This window comes from Symphalangus syndactylus, chromosome 17 (assembly GCF_028878055.3).
Source record: "Symphalangus syndactylus isolate Jambi chromosome 17, NHGRI_mSymSyn1-v2.1_pri, whole genome shotgun sequence".
NCBI lineage: Eukaryota > Metazoa > Chordata > Mammalia > Primates > Hylobatidae > Symphalangus > Symphalangus syndactylus.
The window spans coordinates 33,295,141-33,313,175 of NC_072439.2; the positions used below are offsets into that span (position 1 = coordinate 33,295,141).

At 46.9% G+C, this 18,035-nt stretch overlaps 2 protein-coding genes across 3 annotated transcripts in view; both read left to right on the forward strand.

Annotated features, from left to right (window-relative positions):
* The first annotated feature begins 8,380 nt into the window (after positions 1-8,380).
* On the forward strand, positions 8,381-13,509 carry MIP (major intrinsic protein of lens fiber). Its single transcript, XM_055248433.2, has 4 exons — positions 8,381-8,784; positions 9,283-9,447; positions 9,886-9,966; positions 11,523-13,509. Exons 1-4 carry the CDS (start codon positions 8,425-8,427, stop codon positions 11,706-11,708), a joined length of 792 nt encoding a protein of 263 aa, XP_055104408.1. The 5' UTR covers positions 8,381-8,424; the 3' UTR covers positions 11,709-13,509.
* A 13-nt stretch (positions 13,510-13,522) lies between these two features.
* Positions 13,523-18,035, forward strand: part of TIMELESS (timeless circadian regulator) — a 33,716-nt gene continuing 29,203 nt past the window's right edge. The window contains exon 1 of one of the 2 annotated variants that reach the window (XM_055246810.2): positions 13,523-13,678. The gene's annotated coding sequence lies outside the window, so the exon portion shown is untranslated. The remainder of the gene's footprint in view (positions 13,679-18,035) is intronic. The other variant, XM_055246812.2, reaches the window with a different exon arrangement.

Here is an 18,035-nt window from a genome sequence, read left to right on the forward strand (position 1 = left end):
GTATCTGACTCCTTAGGAAAAGAAAGGAGGAGGCAAGGTGCGCTAATCTCTTTATTACTTGATTTCTTGGATTACCCCATTTCTAATTCGTGGGAGTCCTGGCCTGATCCAAGTACTAATTGGATCCCTTAACTATGGATGGGAGAAAGATGATGCACTCAGTGCTTGGTGATTGTTCTGGACTTTGCCAGTAGTCAGCAGTCAGCAAAGCATAACCAGAGAAAGAGAGAGAAGGGCAGGGGGTGGGGAGGGCCTCAGGAACTAGCCAAAGGGGCTGCTGGGCTGGCTTGTGCTATGCTGGGGCCTTTGTCCTGCTGAAACTGTCCACACAATGGAGCTGGGTTACATGCTGACCTGGCATTCTGAGTATGGGGCTGGGATAGAGATTCTGTATGGTGGAAGCAGAGATAGATAGTCACCTAGTCCCTGAGGGCTGCATCTCCATTCATCCACAGTGAAATCACTAGAAAGGATGTTCAATATATGATAATAATAAATTATGTTTATATGTAATTCACACCTCAATTCATTTATACTTTGATTTTTTTTTTTAAGAGACAGGGTCTGCCTACATTGTCCAAGCTGGATTTAAATTCCTAGGCTCAAGCAATCCTTAACCTCAGGCTCCCAAATAGCAAGGACTATAGGCATGTGCTACTGTACCCAGCTCATTTATTTTTATTTATTTTATTTTGTTTTTATTATTTTTATTTTATTTATTTATTTGTGAGACGTAGTCTCATTCTGTCACCCAGGCTGGAGTGCAATGGCATGATCTCAGCTCACTGCAGCCTCTGCCTCCCGGGTTCAAGCCATTCTCCTGCCTCAGCCTCCCAAGTAGCTGGGACTACAGGCATACACCACCATGCCCAGCTGATTTTTATATTTTTAGTAGAGATGGGTTTCACCATGTTGGCCAGGCTGGTCATGAACACCTGCCTCGGCCTCCAGAGTGCTAGGATTACAGGTGTGAACCCCTGCGCCTGGGCTTTATTTATTGTTTTGAACAGAATCTCCCTCTGTTGCCAAGGCCGAAGTGCAGTGGTGCCATAAGCTTACTGCAGCCTTGAACTCCTGGCCTCTGGTGATCCTCCTGCCTTGGCCTCCCAAAGTGCTGGGATTACAGGCATGAGTCACCATGACTGGCTATTTTTCCTTTTACATTTTATTTATTTTTTATATAATTTATATATATAATTTATTTATATATATTTACATTTATTTATATTTTTACAATCTGGCCGGATAGGCAATAAAATACTATTTTGTTTTCTTTTAAAGAGGCACAGTCTCACTCCGTCACTCAGGCTGGAATGCAGTGACATAATCATAGCTCACTGTAGCCTTGAATTCCTGGACTCAAGTGAACCTTCCACCTCAGCCTCCTGAGTAGCTAAGACTATAGGCACGTGCCACCACACCCTCTAATTTTTAAAAATTTCTTATAGAGACAGGGTCTTGCTATGTTGCCCAAGCTGGTCTTGAACTCCTGACAAGGTAGTCTTCCTGCCTTGGCCTCCCAAAGTGTTGAGGTTACAGGCATGAGCCACCACACCTGTCCAGCGTAGATTGTTTATGGAACTCAAACCTGATATATTCTTCAGGTCCTGATAATATGAGCTGGCTAGGGAGTAGCTGCAGTAAGATGATGAGTCAGCCCTGGAAATCCTTAGAGGTGACTGTGGTAATCACATGGGACTCACTGTGGAGGAACACAGCAAGAAAAATAGCTCTGCCTGCAGATTTCCTAAGCTATATAGACCCACTTGCTCTCTCTTACTATGGATTATGGTTGTATAGCACTCTCTGGGACTAAGCAATGGAACCTTCCTTATTGAAGTGGGGAGTAAGCTAGAATCACTGTCACTGTCCTAAAGTTTGAAAGACTGATCATTAGTAATCAAGAGATAACTCAGTTAAGTATAGAGATAAATGAGAATTCAGGGTGATTACCGCTAGGAGCCACTAAGATTTATAATAACTTTGTAATTACTCAAATTTGTTATTTTACAAATCCTTTCTCCATTTTCATAGTTCCTGTTGGAAAAAACTTCAAAAACATTTGTATACTTACTTAAGGCCAGAAGAAAGGTGGAGAATCTACAGCTAAAAACATTTTGCAACCCCTGAAAAGAACCCCAAATATGAGAATGAAGTAGAATAATAGCAAAGGGGGGAACAAGTGAACAAGAAAAAAAGATGAAGATGAATTGGAGTGTGTCCTGGCATCACCCAGGAGGGTTAGACCCCAGAAATCCCCTTACTCCTAGGCAATTCTCCAAAGTCACCTTCCTTTGCAGATTTCTTTTCTTTTGTTTTTGTTTTTGTTTTGTTTTGTTTTTTAAGACAGAGTCTCACTCTGTGGTCCAGGCTGGAGTGCAGTAGTGCAATCATGGCCCACTGCAGCCTCAACCTCCATGGGCTCAGTGAACCAGGCTAAGGCCTGGTTATTTTGTGGTGTTGTTTTGAGACAGGGTCTCACTCTGTTGCCCAGGCTGGAGTGCAGTGGCACCATCACAGCTCACCACCTCAGCCTTCCAAGTAACTAGGACCACAGGTGCATCCCACTTCTGAAGGGAGACACAGCCTTTTTTTGTTTTTTGTTTTTTGTTTTGAGATGGAGTCTTGCTCTGTCGCCCAAGCTAGAGTGCAGTGGTGCAATCTCGGCTCACTGCAAGCTCCGCCTTCTGGGTAAACGCCCTTCTCCTGCCTCAGCCTCCCGAGGAGCTGGGACTACAGGTGCCGGCCACCACGCCCGGCTAATTTTTTGTATTTTTAGTAGAGACAGGGTTTCACCATGTTAGCCAGGATGGTCTCGATCTCCTGACCTCGTGATCTGCTCGCCTCAGCCTCCCAAAGGGCTGGGATTAGAGGCGTGAGCCACTGAGCCCTGATTGTATTTGTTTTTTGTTGTTGTTTTGTTTAAAAAGGCTAGGCTAAGGCTGGGTGAGGTGCCTCACGCCTGTAATCCCAGCATTTTGGGAGGCCAAGGCAGGCAGATTGCTTGAGCCCAAGAGTTCAAGATAAGCCTGGGCCACACGGCAAAACCCCATCTCTACAAAAAATACAAACATTAGCTAGGTGTGATGGTGCATGCCTGTAGTCCCAGCTATTTGGGAGGCTGAGGTGGTGGGAGGATTGTTTGAGCCTGGGAGATTGCACCATTACACTCCAGCCTGGAGTCTCTCCTTTTTTGAAACAGAGCAAGACCCTGTCTCAAAAACAAAAAAAAACAAAACAACAACAACAACAAAAAAACAAGGCCAGGTTCTATGGCTCATGCTTGTAATCTTGTAATCCCAGCACTTTGGGAGGCTGAGGTGGTAGAATCGGTAGGATGGCTTGAAGCCAGGAGTTTGAGACCAGCGTGGGCAACATAGTAACACCTCATCTCTAAAAAAAATTTTTAAATAAGCTGGGTGCAGTGGCACGTGCCTGTAGTCCCAGCTACTCAGGGGGGCTTAGGTGGGAGGATCGCATGAGCCCAGAAGTTTAAGACTGCAATGACCTGTGATCGCGCCACTGCACTCCAGCCTGCGCAACACAGTGAGACTACGTCTGTAAAAAAAAAATAAAAATAAAAGGCTAGGCTAGTAGAAAACAATAAGCATACTAATTGTATGTAAATCTATGCAAAAACTCAAGTAAGCTTTTGAGAGTTCATCTCTAGTTAGGTTTGAAAGAGGCTGGCATTTAGCTAAGTGGGGAGACTGATGTCAAAGGAAATGGGCTGAGGTTTAGTTCTCCATGAAATTCTTGTCAACATTGATGAAGAATAAAGGCGAGAGGATGGTAGCTGCAGATAAGGAAAGCTAGCCATTTTATTTGTCGTCTATAAGAGATTGAATTAACTGCCCTTTGCTGTTCCATCTCTTATTATAAGAGGCTACAGGATTGGTGGGTAGAGATAACCCATTCCTGTTCATAAAACCCCATTGAGTGGCTTCTGTTTACTTTTTAAATTTTTTAATTTTAATTTTTTTTTTTTCGAGACGGAGTCTCACTCTGTCTCCCAGGCTGGAGTGCAGTGGTGTGATCTCAGCTCACCACAGCCTCCACTTCCTGGGTTCAAGTGATTCTCTTGCCTCAGCCTCCCAAGTAGCTGGGATGACAGGTGAACACCATGATGCCTGGCTAATTTTTTTGTGTATTTTTAGTAGAGATGGGGTTTTGCCATGTTGGCCAGGCTGGTCTCAAATTCCCAACCTCAGATGATCCACCCACCTCAGCCTCCCAAGATGCTGGGATTACAGGTGTAAGCCACCACACACAGCCAAATTTTCAATTTTTTTTGAGACAGGGCCTGACTCTGTCACCAAGGCTGGAGTGCAGTGGTGCTGTCTCAGTCCACTGCAACCTCTACCTCCCAGGCTCAAGTCATCCCCCCACTTCAGCCTCCCCAGTAGCTGGGACTACAGGTGTGTGCCATTGTGCCTGGCTAATTTTTGTATTTTTTGTACAGGAGGGGTTTCACCATATTGCCCACTCTGCTCTCTGACTCCTGAGCTCAAACGATCCTCCTACCTCAGCCTCCTGATTTGCTGGGACTACAGGTGCAGGTAGCTCCTGTTTTTAAGTGCTTTATTCTGTGCCAGACACTGTACTAGGCTCTTTACCTACATTATGTTATTTGATACAGAGGAAACTGCGACTCAGAAAGCTTATGCTAATCTGGCCAGGTGCAGTGACTCAGGCTTGTAATCCCAGCACTTTGGGAGGCCGCGGCGGGCAGATCACTTGAGGCCAGGAGTTCGAGATCAGCCTGGCCAACGTGGTGAAACCCTGTCTCTACTAAAAATGCAAAAATTAGCCAGGTGTGGTGGTGTGCACCTGTAATCCCAGCTACTTGGGAGGCTTGAACCCAGGAGGTGGAGGCTGCAGTGAGCTGAGATGGCACCACTGCACTCCAGAGTAAGACTCTGCCTGGGGAAAAAAAAAAAGAAGCAAGCAAGCAAGCAAGCAAGCCTATGCTAATCTAATCTATTCAACAAATATTTATTTACTGCCTTCTGTGTGTTAAGCACCAGGTTTGCACTGGTGAAAAATCAGACACGGTCCCTGCCCTCCTGGAACCTATATATAGCGGGGATAACTTGCCCAACTAGAAAGTGGTAAAGCATATATTGTTGTCACTGCTGTTTTTAATTAATTTGGGGTACACAGAATATTTTGTTGTTCGTGATATCCTCTCCTCATTGGCCTATATATGGCTCCCACTTATTTGTTTTTAATAATGATTAAGCATCATTTCTAACCATCCATCCAATAGAAAAACTAGAACCTTGACAATTACTTTTATTTTATTTTATTTTTGAGACTGAGTTTCGTTCTTGTCGCCCAGGCTGGAGTGCAGTGGCACAATCTTGGCTCACTGCAACCTCCACCTCCCAGGTTCAAGCGATTCTCCTGTCTCAGCCTCCCAAGTAGCTGGGATTACAGGCACCCACCACCATGCCTGACTAATTATGTATTTTTAGTAGAGATGGGGTTTCACCATGTTGGCCAGGCTGGTCTCCAACTCCTGACCTCAGGTGATCCGCCTGCCTCAGACTCCCAAAGTGCTGGGATTACAGGCGTGAGCCATTGCCCCCAGCCGACAATTACATAAATGTACATGATGTGCTACCCAAGTTTCTCTTGGGTATATAAGTGAGAAGTGGAGTTGCTGAGTCAGAAATTATGTAATTTGACCTGGCGTGGTGGCTCACACCTGTAATCCCAGCACTTTGGGAGGCCAAGAGGGGCAGATCACTTAAGGTCAGGAGTTCAAGACCAGCATGGCCAACATGGTGAAACTCCATTTCTACTAAAAATACAAAAATTAGCTGGGCATGGTGGCGGGCACCTGTAGTCCCAGCTACTTGGGAGGCTGAGACATAAAAATTGCAGAGGTTGCAGTGAGCTGATTGTGCCACTGCACTCCAGCCTGGGCAACAGAGTGAGACTCTGTCTCAAAGAAAAAAAAAAAAAAAGAAATTATGTAATTTGTTCATCTTTATAAGTAGGTGTTAAACTGTGTCCCAAAGTCATTATCTCAGGTGGGGAACAGTGCCTCACGCCTGTAATCTCAACACTTTGGGATGCTGAGGTGACAGGATCACCTGAGCCCGGGAGTTTGAGGCCAGATTAGGCAACACAAGTGAGACCCCATCTCTACAAAAAATAAAAAAGTTAGCTGAGCATGGTGGTAAACACCTGTAGTCCCAGCTATTTGGGAGGCTGGGGTAGAAGGATCGCTTGAGCCCAGGAGGCTGAAAATGCAATGAGCTGTGATTGCCCCACTCCACTCCAGCATGGGTGACAGGGCGAAACCCTGTCTAAAAAAAAAAGTAATATCTCAGTTTATACTCCCACCAGCAGTTGTAACTGGTTCTTTTTTTTTTTTTTTTTTTTTTTTTGAGACGGAGTTTCGCTCTTGTTGCCCAGGCTAGAGTGCAATGGCGTGATCTCGGCTCACCGCAACCTCTGCCTCCCGGGTTCCAACGATTCTCCTGCCTCAACCTCCCGAGTAGCTGGGATTACAGGTACCCGCCACCATGCCCAGCTAATTTTTCTTATTTTTAGTAGAGACAGGGTTTCATTATGTTGGTCAGGCTGGTCTCGAACTCCTGACCTCAGGTGATCCACCCATCTTGGCCTCCCAAAGTGCTGAGATTGCAGGCGTGAGCCACTGCACCCAGCTGGTTCTGTCACTTTTTATCCTCACCTAATTGGACCAGAGTATCTGTGGCCAAAATCTCTGCTCTTAACACCATGATGTGCTACCCTCTCTCTTTATCCTGTCCAGGGGAAGTTTTCTGGAGGCAGCGTGAACCCTGCATGCTTCCTGAGGCCAGCAGTGGTGACTGGGATCTGGGAGCATTACTGGGTGAGATGCATTGAGGGTTACAGGGCCTTAAGTCAGGAGACTGATGAGGCTTCTAGAATATAGGAGATTCCAATGACTTCTGGCGGACTGTTTCTCTTCTATGTAATTGAGAGCTCCAAACCCTTTGGGTGCTCTCTGACCTGTTGTCAGCAATTCTTCCTGCCAGTGGATAGGTTAGATGGACCCCCTACCTTCACTATAACTCTCTTTCTGTTCATCCCCAAGCTGGGTATTATGAGGAGAAAGCACAGTCCCTGATCTGTGTTCCTTCTGTCTCCCCACATGTGTACTGGGTAGGACCCATGCTGGGCACCATTCTTGCAGGCCTCACCTCGAATTTCTGTTCTCTGGTGCTTCATGAGAAAAGTCTGTGGCCGGTATGACTTGCTACTATGTGGAGATGGTAGAACCTATCAGTATGTCCCATTCCACCTTCTCCATCACCACACAACTCCACACCTAGGTCCCAAGTCCCTCACCAAGCCCGAGCACAACTGAACCTGTTTCCCCAAACTTTCCTTCCCCGTATTATCCTTTTCCTTCTCCTTGACCAGCTGTTTCCCCAGGTCTGATCCCAGCACACCCATATCTTTCCCTGGGGATCAAGGCTTAGGGTGTGCTGATCATGGCTGTATTAGAGGACATTAGACCTTCCCATTGCTTCATAGCCAAGACTCAGTTTCCTTCCTTTCAGTACTTCTTGCTATGACCGTGTGATTTAGGAAAGATGAAATACAAGCTAATTCTAAAGTTTAACTACGAGTCCCTTTCTTATTCCTATCCCTCCAACCCCACCCCCAGCACATGCAGGGATGATAGTGTCTTCTCTCTGTCGATCCCTGTGGTTTAAAAAGCCAGGCCTAGGGTTTGAAAAGGGAGGTGCTGTCATGGACTGGGGGTAGGGAACCCAGGCTCAGAGAAAGCCAGACGCAGCAGAACTATTTTGTCCCAGAGCTGCAGGGTCCACAGATTCCAGCCCAAACTAGCCAATGGGAGAAAGGCTTCTAATCCCTGGGAACTAAAGAATTCTCTTTAGTTATCCAACTTCCCTGCTGAACCCCACTCCTTACCCCCACCCCCACCCTTACCCCTGGCAGACTCAGAGGAGGCTGAGACCCCCAGGAGCTCAGCCCCAAATGCCATGAAGTGAGCTCAGTTTGATGGACCTTCCAAAGAGAGCTGAAGAGTATTCTAATGTTGATGTCAATCAGGACTACGAACCCCAATTTTGACACACACAGAAGGGCAGACTCTTCCAGTCCTGCTGTTCTTCACCCCCACTTCTCGTAGTCTCTCTTGCTCTGACCCCAATCCCACCCTCACTGCCATGGCTCTCTCGGCTCATCTCCCAGTTGAGAAAGGCGGGAAAATCCAACATCTTTACCATGTATGGGAGGCGACTTAGCCCTCCACAGCTGTGAAGGGGTTAAGAGGCTGGGCCAGCTACCTCAGCCTGCCCCTCCCAGGGATTAAGAGTCCTCTATAAAGGGGACTGTCCACCCAGACAAGGCCATGGGGGTAGCAGGGACCCAGGCACTGTGCCCATCCCCCCTGCCATGTGGGAACTGCGATCAGCCTCCTTTTGGAGGGCCATATTCGCTGAATTCTTTGCCACCCTCTTCTATGTCTTCTTTGGGCTGGGGTCCTCACTGCGTTGGGCTCCTGGATCCCTGCATGTTCTGCAGGTGGCTATGGCATTTGGTTTGGCCCTGGCTACACTGGTGCAGTCTGTGGGCCACATCAGTGGAGCCCACGTCAATCCTGCAGTCACTTTTGCTTTCCTTGTGGGCTCCCAGATGTCCCTGCTCCGTGCCTTCTGCTATATGGCAGCCCAGATCCTGGGAGCTGTGGCTGGGGCCGCTGTGCTGTATAGCGTTACCCCACCTGCCATCCGAGGAAACCTAGCACTCAACACGGTAATGGTTGGCTGAGAGGGGATGGGGAACCTGGTGTCCTGACTCTCTGTTGCCCTGACTCCCTGACTGGTGCAGGTGAATCAGCTCACCTGGGGTCTGGGACAATATGTGCATGTGTGAGCATGTGTGTGTTGAAGTGGTGAGGATTGACAGGTGGTTTAGAGCTTTAAGGAAGGCATAGGGCCCTGGACTGAGAATTAACAAACCTGAGTTTGAGTTTCAGCTTTCCTTCCAACTCCTTGCAGGTTCTTAAGGAAACTTATTTTACCTTTCAAGGCCTCAGTTTCCTCATACATGTAAGTGGCTGCAATCATTTCCATCATGAAGGAGCACTGTTAGGAGATACTAAGATGCAAATACAATGATTATGAAGGGGGTTGTATTGTCCTTCCTCTCCAGGGACCTGATGCCATAAGGAGATCCTTGCCGGGGAAGTCTTGAGGAGGTAACACTGTGGCAGCCCTCACGAGCTGCCTCTCTTCTTCTTCCTTTGCGCAGTTGCACCCTGCAGTGAGCGTGGGCCAGGCAACCACAGTGGAGATCTTCCTGACGCTCCAGTTTGTGCTCTGCATCTTTGCCACATATGACGAGAGGCGGAATGGCCAACTGGGCTCTGTGGCCCTGGCCGTTGGCTTCTCCCTTGCCCTGGGGCACCTCTTTGGGGTAAGCAGGAAAGAGAACAACTTCTCATTCAAGGATTCCAGGGCCCCTAAACCTTTCCCAACTTTTAAGGGTTCTTCCTGCCTACTTCACTGTCAAACATGAACATTATCCATCGCACTCTGTACTGGCACAAAGGAATCAACTCTGCCCTATCCCTCTCTTGTGACTGCTACATCTAGTCCTTCTTGACCCCAAGGTAGAAATGAATGCATCATGGCTAGACATGGGCTTTGCCTGTGGATCCATAGTCTGTTCCCAGACAGGGCATCAGTTGCCCTCACCCCATTGCAGGAACCCCTGGAGAGTCATGCAGGCTGTCCCTCTCCACTTGCTGCTGGCTAGAGAAAAGATGCCAGCTCTCAGGGGCAATGTGGGTTGTGGGGAGAGAAGCTGGGGTACAGTAGGGGGGTGTCTCAGTTACAACTGTCTCTTTTGCAGATGTATTATACTGGTGCAGGCATGAATCCTGCCCGCTCCTTTGCTCCTGCCATTCTCACTGGGAACTTCACTAACCACTGGGTGAGTGAAGGGAGAGGGGCAAGATCCTGGAGCCCATCTGGATGGTTGTGGACTGCAGGTTCCAGGCTGGATTCCTGCTCTCCTTCTGCATGTGTTGGCTGCTCTACCAGCACTCAGCTAAGGGGGCTGTCAGAGAGTGTGGCATGCCTGTGTGAGCAGGATTCATGATTTTGCTAGAAGGAGAGGCTCTTGCTCATATTTTTCCTTCTCTGGTTAGTCAGGGAGTATGCACTGAGTATTCACTGGTTGCTGAACTAGGGGGTATGAAGAAAGACAACTAAATATGAGCAGAATAAATTCTGCTCTCAGAGATCAAGATGTGTTGTGAGCACAAATGGGCCTCAACCCCATTCCAGTTCTAATACGTTATAGGCTTTGTGTGTGACCATGGGCAAACAATCACTCTGTGCTTCAGTTTGTTTTACTATAAAATGGGACATTACGAGAAATGTGTGAAAGTTATATGTGAGAAACATTTAGCACAGAATCTGATATAAAGTAAGCACTCAATAAATATTGGTTATGTCCAACCATATGGAAATAATTTTAAAATTTTTCAAAGCTGTACACCCATTTTCATAACAGCATTACTCACAATAGCCAAGAGGTAGAAGCAACCCAAGTGTTCCTCAGTGGATGAATGGATAAACAAAATGTGGTATATACATAAATGGAATATTAGCCATAAAAAGTAAGGAAATTGTGACACATACCACAACATGGATGAATCTTGAGGACATTATGCTAAGTGAATAAGCCAGTCACAAAAAGACAAATACTGTATGATTACATTTATATGGGGTATTTAGAGTACTCAAATTCATAGACACAAAGTAGAAGGATAGTTACCAGGGGCTGATGGGGGTGGGGTGGAATAGGCAGTTGTTTAATGGGTATAGAGTTACAGTTTTGCAAGATGAAAAAGTTCTAGATATGGGTTGCACAACAATGTGAATATACTTAACACTACTAAACTGTACACTTAAAAACATATATATATATTTTGAGACGGAGTCTCCCTCTATCACCCAGGCTGGAGTGCAGTGGAGCTTGATCTCAGGATCTCAGCTCACTGCAAACTCCGCCTCCTGGGTTCAAGCAATTCTCCTGCTTCAGCCTCCCGAGTAGCTGGGATTTCAGGCCCCTGCTACCACACCCAGCTAATTTTTGTATTTTTAGTAGAGATGGGGTTTCTCCCTGTTGATCAGGCTGTTCTCAAATGGCTGACCTTGTGATCCGCCCGTCTCAGCCTCCCAAAGTGCTGGGATTACAGGCGTAAGCCACTGTGCCTATCCAAAAATATTTAATATGGTAAATTTTATATGTGTTTTACCACAATTTATAAAATTTTTTTGAAAGCAACATTAAACTAGTGCAAATTGATAACAAATAGAATATACACATGCTAAGGTGTGGGATAAAGGAGTAATTTGATGAATCAGAAAATAAATGGTGAGTTTATTGTAGATATCAAGTGTACAATATCTTGTTTTCCACTAAGGTGGCTGGAAAAAGAGCAGCAACCAAGCCTGAGTATTCCTTTTCTCTTCCTACAGGTGTACTGGGTAGGCCCAATCATTGGAGGGGGTCTGGGCAGCCTCCTGTACGACTTTCTTCTCTTCCCCCGGCTCAAGAGTATTTCTGAGAGACTGTCTGTCCTCAAGGGTGCCAAACCCGATGACTCCAATGGACAACCAGAGGTCACAGGGGAACCTGTTGAACTGAACACCCAGGCCCTGTAGAAGCTCCAGCTGAATAGAGGGAGTAGAAAGCTTCTGAGTTTACGTGGAGGGGTTGAGCCAGCCCCTAGATGAAGAAAGAGACTGTGGGGAGGGGCATGTACTTCTTTATTTTTTAACTTATGTATGTGGTTGTTTTTTTTTTTTTCTTTTGCTGTGTGAAATCTTTCAAGTTGCATTCATGAGCTGGTTGGTGCAAACTTCCCTTCCTCCCCATCCCACCTCCCTTCGCCGTGTGTGCTGATTGTGCATATGAATGTGAGTGTGGCTGTGTCTGAGTTTTGGGGCATGAGAGCTAAGGAAGCAAAAAGAGGTGCCATCCTATACCTCCCTTCCTCGACCCGGTATGGTGAGTACTGGGTAACCAATACCTTAAGTTTCTGGCCTTTACCCTGCTGCCAGTCAAGTGTGTGGCTCTTGATTTCTGAGGGAACAGAGAAGCAGGGAGTTACTCCTCACATGAGGCAGATGGAGAGAAGTGGAGGAGACAAGGCTTCCAAGGGTTAGGAGAAGGGACTCAAGGGAGATGGGTGGTGAAAATGGAGGTATTAGCCCCAGATCAGGATGTAGGTGTACCAAAGAATTGGGGGGAAGTTAATGGGAATATATAGCCTACTTATGTCAGGGATGCTTGCCCCAGGGACTTGGGTGGGGAAGTAGCTCTGAGAAAAGTGAACACTAGGATTTAGCTATTCTGTAAAGCCACATAGACCTGTCTACATCCGCTGGCTGGTTGTTTTCATTCTGGCATAATGGATCTCTTCAGAGGTCCTGGGCCAAGGAGCTTCCAACCTAAATAGGGCTTGGGCAAGCCTAGAATCCAGAAAAATTAAGCAGCTTAACTGGTCAGCCTGACATCCACTGTTGTGGCTGCCTGGCAGATGGTATTTAAGCCCCACAATTGTTCCCTAAGGCCAACACAGGAAATCTGATTCCTGGAGCAATAAATGAATGGGTGGTAGTAGGGGGCATGAGGGGAGAGGCTTTGACTCTGTTCTAATTTATTTAGAGCAAATCAAAACACTCCTCAAATGGCATCTTTCTGCTTTTATCACTAGTTCCGTGTTTTTTTTGTTTTGTGTCTTGTGTATTTTCATTTCTCTGTCATCTGTCCTTTCATCTTGAAGCAAATGTCTTCTAACTCTCTCATACCTCAGAAATTGATTCCTTCTATTCAAATGCTTAATAATTCAGGAGATTATTATTTGTTTGAGCCCTATCTTCTTCTTTTTTTTTTTTTTGAGAGGGGGGTCTTACTATGTTGACCAGGTTGGAGTGCAATGGATATTCACAGGCACGATCATCGCACACTACAGTCTAGAAATCCTGGGCTCAAGCGATCTTCCTGCTTCAGCCTCCCCAGTAGCTGGGATTACAGGGGGCCAGAGCAGAGCCCTATTATCTTTTCCTTTTGGCAAGATCTTCTGAGCAGAGGCCAGAAGAGACCCTCAACTGATCAATGAATATTTACGGTTGCTTTCTTCCTTTTATGAGCCTCTTGCATACTTTGAAAGCTTTAAACTTATACCTATAATACAACGGACACCCCCTATCCCAGAAGACCATTCCTCTCTGTACTTCAGCTCTTTACTTCCTCCCAAATAAAACCTAACTTTTCTAACTAACTATTTAAGACTTGGAATAGTCCGCTTGACTAGAAGAAGGGGAAGAATGTTTGTAAATTCACCTCTAATCGGACTTTAATTCTACTATAATTCAGCAGAAAATTCATAGCGCTGTGAGTTTTAGATCGACCTCACATAAAACAGTCCCTGCACTCGCTTCCCTTTTCCTTCCTTCTTCACCAATCTCCGCCCAGCTCGCTCGGAGTCACGTGGACCAGCCCGGCTCGCCCCGCCTAGCTCTCCGCGCAGGCGAGGACCGGTCCAGCTGAGCCTGGTGGCGGAAAGGCTGCGGCCCCGCGCCAGAGGGCTCCTGGCTCCTCCGGGCTTCTGAGGACCCGCAGGGAGCGGGTGAGTGAGTGTGTGGCGAGAGGGCGCTAAGCAGACACGGGGATCCTTTCGAAGCTATGGGGGCATTCTCGGGAGACGCTGAGTCCCTTTTCGCGCCATCCGGTTTAGAGTCAGGGGGCGGGGCTCGTGCTGCAGGCGCGCACGCGCAGTTCTGTACTCTGCTCCTTAGTCTCCCGCGCCGTGTTCCCGGGTCTCACCGGACGCAGGCTTAGCCCTACGCTGCTCCGCACAGCTTGGGCCTCCCGCTGGATGGGTTGTGATGGAAGGGGCTTGGAACTCCTGAATTAGAACAGAAAGTGTCAGAGGGAGTTCCACTTCGGAGCTTAGCATCTAGTTGAGACTTGAAAAAAACTGGTGTGTGGCCTGGCTGTCGTCAGCAGGGGTCGGAATTCACAGGCCGCTTTGCTTATATCGTGGGTTTTATGGAATGGATTTCTCACTCCCTTCCCTTCGTTGCCTTGTTTGGGTTTGTCACCTGGATCTCAGCTGCTAATGAAGCTTTTTCCTTGAGCCTCTCAATTCTTTGCCTTTCGTGCTTCGACTAGTACTTTCAATTTTTTATTTATTTTATTTTGAGACGGAGTCTCGTTCTGCAGTGGCGCCATCTCGGCTCACTGCAACCTCCGCCTCCCGGGTTCAAGCGATTCTCTTGCCTCAGCTTCCTGAGCAGCTGGGATTACAGGCGCGCGCCACCATGCCCGGCTAATTTTTTGTATTTTTTTTAGTAGAGACGGGGGTTTCACCATATTGGTCAGGATGATCTCAAACTCCTGACCTCGTGATCCGCCCGCCTCGGCCTCCCAAAGTGCTGGGATTATAGGCGTGAGTCACCGCGCCTGGCCTGTTTGTTTTTTTGGTTGTTTTGTTTTGTTTTGTTTTGTTTTTGAGACGGAGTCTTGCTCTGTCGCCCAGGCTGGAGTGCAGTGGCCCGATCTCGGCTCACTGCAACCTCCGCCTCCCTGGTTCAAGCGATTCTCCTGCCTCAGCCTCCCCAGGAGCTGGGATTACAGGTGCCCGCCACCACGCCCGGCTAATTTTTGTATTTTTAGTAGAGATGGGGTTTCACCATGTTGGCCAGGCTGGTCTCGAACTCCTGACCCCAAGTGATCCGCCCGCCTTGGCCTCCCACAGTGCTGGGATTACAGGTGTAAGCCGCCGCGCCCAACCCTACTAGTACTTGGTACAAAGTAAAGGTAGATCATCTGATGTTAAATTTAAAACTCCTCTTTGACTACCCACAGTTAGCCTTAAATCCGTAGGTGGGTGTCTTTGGCCCCTTACAGTCTGGCCCTGACCCTCTCAATTTCATTTTGTAAATCTCTTACGCACCTGACTCCTGGCCACGTGGAAAGATTGTGGCTGCCCTCTTTCATATCTCAGTACTTACGTTCCTGCTGTTCCTTCTGCTTGAAAGTTCTTGACGCTGCTCTGCCAAGCGAACTTCTCTTTGAAGATTGAGCTTAATTGTCCCTCTGAAAATCAATGTATCCGGCCTCCTATGCCAAGTTAGTCACTTCTTCCTGTGTGTCCCTGAAGTTTTTTACCCCCCTGTATTACCAGGGGCACTGATACAGCTCAATAAAAGATCAATAAAAGGTTACTGAGCTCCTAACATGTACCATGCACTGTGCTTAGCACCAGGCTTACAGAGATGACTAGGACGGAGAGTTCCCATCCCTTGAGGAACTCAAGTCGTAAGGAAAAGACATGTAATTGAGTCTTCTGTGGTTAAAGTGAAAGGGTCATCAAGAAGTCCTTCCCGGCTTCCTTCCTCCTCTCACTGCACTCACACCATCTTACATCCTGATGCCTCCAGATCTTTAGCTCCAAACTCTTAGCCCTCATCTTCCAGACTTGTCTGTTTCAGTTCAATTTAGTAAAGCATTTATTGAGCACTTACATTGTGCTGGGTAGTGATGATTCCTGATGTGAAAGAGTTTACGTTTTAGTGCAGTTATCATAGGATAGTTAGAATCACCTGAGGAACATTGTCAAAACACTTACCTAAGCCCCATCTGTGGAAATTCTGATCCTCTAAAAAGGCTCTGAAAATTCAAGGGTGAATAAGAATTCCTATCTCTACTAAAAAAAAAAAAAAAAAAAAAAAAAAAAAAAAATTAGCTGGGTATGGTGGCATGATGTTCCTGTAATCCCAGCTACTTGGGAGGCTGAGGCAGGGAGAATCACTTGAACCCGGGAGGCGGAGGTTGCAGTGAGCCAAGATTGCACTATTGCATTCCAGCCTGGGTGACAGAGTGAGACTCCGTCTCCAAAAAAAAAAAAAAAAAAAAAAAAAAGAATTCCTGTCCTCAGGGAATCTAAGGCTAATGGAGGGAGATAGACTTTGATTTTAACTATTATATACAACATGAATTGTAAGTACCATGTTGGAAGTCTGAATATGGCACACAGTAGACATCAAGGAAAAGGAGGTCACTTCTGTGTGGAGAAGTCAGGAGGAAGTCCCTTTTGGGCAGAGTCTTTTTTTTTTTTTTTTTTGAGATGGAGTTTTGCTCTTGTTGTCCAGGCTGGAGTGCAGTGGCATGGTCTCCCAGGTTCAAGCGATTCTCCTGGCTCAGACTCCCAAGTAGCTGGAATTACAGGCACCCGCCACCACACCTGGCTATTTTTTTTTAATTTTTAGTAGAGACAGAGTTTCACCATATTGGCCAGGCTGGTCTTGAAGTCCTGACCTCAGGCGATCCACCCGCCTCGGCCACCCAAAGTGCTGGGATTACAGGCGTGAGCCACTGCGCCTGGCCTGGACACAGTCTTCAGAGCTAAGTTGATATTTAGATGGGAGGCCATTCTAGATAGACTAGTGGCTTGAGAGAAGCGTGAGAGGTAAACAGGAGAGAGATTCATGAAAGACTTTGTATTGTAGGCACTGGGGGTCACTGAAACTTTAGTTTTGTATAGTAATGCATGCTAATAGTAAAGAATTCAAATAGTATCAAAGGGAAAGAGAAATATTTCTCCTATCCTAGATCCCCTAGTTCTCAGAGACAATCACTATGAAGTTTCTTATGTATGCATTGAAGTGTTTTAAGCAGGATTGTTATATGCCTAAATCAGGTAACCATATTGAGGCTAGATTGAACAAGACTAGAGGCAGCTGCATTCATGCCTGTAATCCCAGCACTTTGGGAGCCCAGGAGGGTGGATCGCTTGAGCCCAGGAGTTAAAGACCAGCCCAGGCAACATGGCAAAACCTTGTCTCTACAAAAAATACAAAAATTAGCAGCGTGTGATGATGTACCCTATAGTCCCAGCTATTTGGGAGGCTGAGGTGGGAAAGTTGCTTGAGCCTGGGAGATGGAGGCTGCTGGGAGCTGTGATTGCACCACTGCACTCCAGTCTGGGTGACAAAGTGAGACCCTCTTTCAAAAAAGAAAAAAGGCTGGTGGCAGAGAAAGAGGATAGGAAGAGGTTGAGTAACCTAAGCAAGATCTACTCAGGAACTGAACTAAGGCAGTAGCAATTGGGATAGAAGGATGGACTGCAACTGATAGAAGAACTTAAGGAAGTTAAGTGAGATGGAGCTAAGGTGACTCCTAGGTTTCTTTTTTTTTTTTTTTTGAGACGCAGTTTTGCTCTTGTTGCCCAGGCTGGAGTGCAATGGCGCGATCTCAGCTCACTGCAACCTCCGCCTCCCGGGTTCAAGCGATTCTCCTGCCTCAGCTTCCTGAGTAGCTGGGATTACAGGCACGCGCCACTACACCCGGCCAGTTTTGTATTTTTAGTAGAGACAGAGTTTCTCCATGTTGGTCAGGCTAGTCTTGAACTCCTGACCTCAGGTGATCCACCTGCCTCGGCCTCCCAAAATGCTGGGATTACAGGCATGAGCCACTGCATCCAGCCTCTTTTTTTTTTTTTTTTTTTTGACATGGAGTTTCGCTCTTGTTTCCCAGGCTGGAGTGCAATGGTGCGATCTTGGCTCACCGCAACCTCTGCCTCCTGGGTTCAAACAATTCTGCCTCAGCCTCCCAAGTAGCTGGGATTACAGGCATGCGCCACCACACCCAGCTAATTTTGTATTTTTAATGGAGATGGCGTTTCTCCATGTTGGTCAGGCTGGTCTCGAACTCCCAACCTCAGGTGATCTCCCAACCTCAGGTGATCTGCCCACCTCAGCTTCCCAAAGTGCTGGGATTACAGGCATGAGCCACTGTGCCTGGCCCTAGGTTTCTTTTAATAAGGTGAAACTCAGCCTTCTTCACTGAGGAGATAGTGTCAGTCCTTGAGAGAGCCAAAGTGGAGACAGACTTGGGAAGATGAGTTCAGCTTTAGACCTATTGAGTGTAAGGTATCTTTGAGACATAAAGGTAGAGAATGCTATTCAGTTAGTCAGTTTAAC

Bases quoted from the DNA above. Each gene is read 5' to 3' on its own strand.
- MIP (XM_055248433.2), top strand. From the start codon at position 8,425: ATGTGGGAACTGCGATCAGCCTCCTTTTGGAGGGCCATATTCGCTGAA. The intron at 8,785-9,282 runs GTAATGGTTGGC...TCCTTTGCGCAG, and splicing joins GAAACCTAGCACTCAACACG to TTGCACCCTGCAGTGAGCGT. The intron at 9,967-11,522 runs GTGAGTGAAGGG...CTCTTCCTACAG, and splicing joins GGAACTTCACTAACCACTGG to GTGTACTGGGTAGGCCCAAT.